Source organism: Musca vetustissima, unplaced genomic scaffold (genome assembly GCF_032173495.1).
Source record: "Musca vetustissima isolate MV318-11 ecotype Yass unplaced genomic scaffold, APGP_CSIRO_Mvet_v1 utg44259, whole genome shotgun sequence".
Classification (NCBI taxonomy): Eukaryota; Metazoa; Arthropoda; class Insecta; order Diptera; family Muscidae; genus Musca; species Musca vetustissima.
In genome coordinates, this window is record NW_026872688.1 from 108,873 (window position 1) to 111,907 (window position 3,035).

At 39.0% G+C, this 3,035-nt stretch overlaps 1 protein-coding gene across 1 annotated transcript; it reads left to right on the forward strand.

The window, feature by feature from the left end:
* Positions 1-350: 350 nt before the first annotated feature.
* Positions 351-1,286, forward strand: LOC133337734 (uncharacterized; the record flags this gene model as incomplete). The annotated part of the gene is made up of 1 exon (XM_061545943.1): positions 351-1,286. A coding segment is annotated over exon 1 (936 nt), but the record flags the coding sequence as incomplete, so codon positions are not given.
* Between the last annotated feature and the right edge of the window lie 1,749 nt (positions 1,287-3,035).

A 3,035-nucleotide genomic window follows, 5' to 3' on the forward strand; every position in this document is an offset into this window, starting at 1 on the left:
CTTTTTATAAATTCAGTGTATTTTCAACATTTGATTTACAGCATCACGTGCTATTTTCTAATTTCTTTTGAAAATTTCCATTTATTAGTAGATTTTCAATTACAGTTGTTGACATCACGTGTCAAATTCTTCATATTTATTGCATTTCGTGCAAACTATTCCGAATTTTAATTCTTTTTGTGCATTTTCGTGCAAGTTTACAAATTTGCAATTGTTTTTCAAACAATTCAGAACACATTATTTGGTGTAATTGCCACAATTTCGACATTTATTATTACAAAAATATTGTTTTCCACGAAAACTTTCATTTTCCATAACTTTATAAACCTATACAAATTCTATATTTCACAATGCCACTCACTCCTCTAGATTTATTCATCCGAGCTACTGATGCTTTGGTTAAATTTGACGCCAAATTCAGTTCCCCACGGGACGAAGAGCTCGATGTCTATATTTTAGAACTACAGGGAGCTGAGGTGAAGAGATTATGGGAAAAGGTGCAAACCACGTATGAAAAATGCCAAAATTATTTGACAGAACAAGATTGTTCTAGTGACCATTTCACTGCCGCAGAAACCAAATGCGATGTCGCTTATAATTGCTTCCTTAGGGTTCTATCTACAATCAATAGAAAGTTAGATGAACTTCGGGCTCCGCCTTCTCCTCACTCAGTTTCCAATGCTACGCATCAGTCAACAGTTGGTGAGGAAAATTCTAGTCATAGGCTCAACTTACCGCCCTGTGACATTGAAGTTTTTGATGGCGACTTCCTTAATTGGCCTACATTTAGGGACTTATTTTCTGCGGTATACATTAACAATTCAGGCATTAGTGACATTGAACGCCTATGTCACTTAAACAAAAAGACCAGTGGCGACGCCCATGAAATTGTGGCTAAGTTTTCGCTTACCCACACCAATTTTGGTCTTGCGTGGAAAGCTCTAAAGCGTACGTACGACAATCCACGTATCTTGGTGAACCACCAACTTAAGCTTCTATTCGATTTGCCTGTTCTAGATAATGAGACTAGTTCAGGCCTAAAACAATTGCAAAGGGGTATTAATGGGTGCATATCATCCATGTCAAATTATGACGTCTCCACCGAAGACTGGGACCCTATTCTAGTGTTCATATGTCTTCAGAGGCTACCACAAAATTGCGTCACTCTTTGGGAACAAAGTATCAAAGATAAGTCTGCTTTGTCTTCCTGGAAAGATTTGGATAACTTTCTTACGGAACGTATCCAAACTCTTACCTGCTTACGTGACATTCGTGGCATTGATAACGTCAATCAAACAAATAACAAAAGGTCTCGTTCACATTTCACGAATGCTGGCACGAACCGAACCCCTACATTTTCTCGAAATTCACCACCATCTTCTAGGCAATCTAGTACGTCTCCCAATAAGTCTTGCATTATTTGTCCACGACAAATGCATCACCTAAGATCATGTCAACGCTTTTTGCAACTTTCAGTTCCTGAAAGATTTAATACTATTAAGAGACATAATTTTTGTTTAAACTGTCTGTCCGCTAAACATCTAGTCAACCATTGTAGTAGCCTACACAATTGTAGGGTATGTCATAAAAGGCACCACACTCTTTTGCACAGGGAACCTTCCACTGCTGGTTCGTCTTCGACGGCCACAACACCACAAGTTCCGAACCTAGTTTCTCCCCATCAGCCCTCTACATCGAGAGGGATTACACCACTCTCTTCAAATAGACAGGTATTTCATACCACCCAAAATAGAAAAATTTTGTTAGGAACGGCAAACGTTCATATAGTTCATAAAGGTACTACGTACCTAGCCAGAGCTCTTATTGACCCTGCTTCTGAAGCATCATTCATTTCTGAAGAAATGCGAAATCGAACGGGCATACCCACAACTTCGAACATTTCCACTATTTCTGGGGTCAGTGGATCTGTTTCAACCACTTCAAATAAGGAATGTGAAGTCCGTATTAGTTCTCCCATTGATGCTACGCAATCAATGGAATCTAAAGTCATTGTCCTTCCAACCATCGCAGAAAATCTGCCCTCCTTCACCGCACAAACAGATATTCGATCAAATTTGCCAAATCTACGTTTGGCCGACCCCGATCCCTTCTCTTCCCGTCCTGTCGATATATTACTTGGTGCAGATCTTTATCCGAAGATCATGCTACAGGGTACACGTTCCAACGTACTAGGCTCGCTAATAGCCCAGAGTACAGTTTTCGGTTGGATCATTACTGGTCCAATACCCACTTCCTATTTACGTCCATCTATTTAGGGATATACACCTGGGGGACTTTGAGCAAATTATGCTTCATTTTATCCATACGGATGATATTGTGTGCAAAGGTGTCGATAGTAACTATAATAATTGTGCTAGGTCAGTTTTCTCACGGAAAACTTAAAGATTACATCGCCTACACTTTTCCCTATATACATGCTACGCAAATGTAGATTCTACGATCTACATTCCGGGACTTCGTCCCAGTTGGCTAGTGTTACTTTTTTAATACAAATTTAAACGCTTTACGAGCAAGATTCTATCATACAGTCCACCACTCTCCCAGAGTCATACATTTAAAATTATACTTCCGGTCACTTTCAGGTTGTTCTAATCATTTGTCACGCAAATGTCTCAAAATTGTTCTACGGGTTTACGACCTCTTACATTTATTCTAAATCCCATAATCCTTTTGCAGGCATATTTGTGAAATCAAATATCATACACTGATGTTACGCATCTTTCGTAATTACAAATACTTCCACATCGTGGAAATAACGTCGAATAGTAGAGGTGCACTCGGGATTTTCATACGGAAAACGGTACTATATAAAAGTTGTTGCGCAAATAATTATCATAGTCCATATCTCGAGTCGTCTTTTGCCACCTCTTTACTTTTTCGCGTAATGAAAAATGACCATTGATGGTCGCGATAGAGTCGCGTATTATGGGACTATGATAATTACAAAACGACCTACGGTTTTTACTGGTCATTCTGGCCATACATTTATTAGTTATAATCCTCATCGTTTCGGT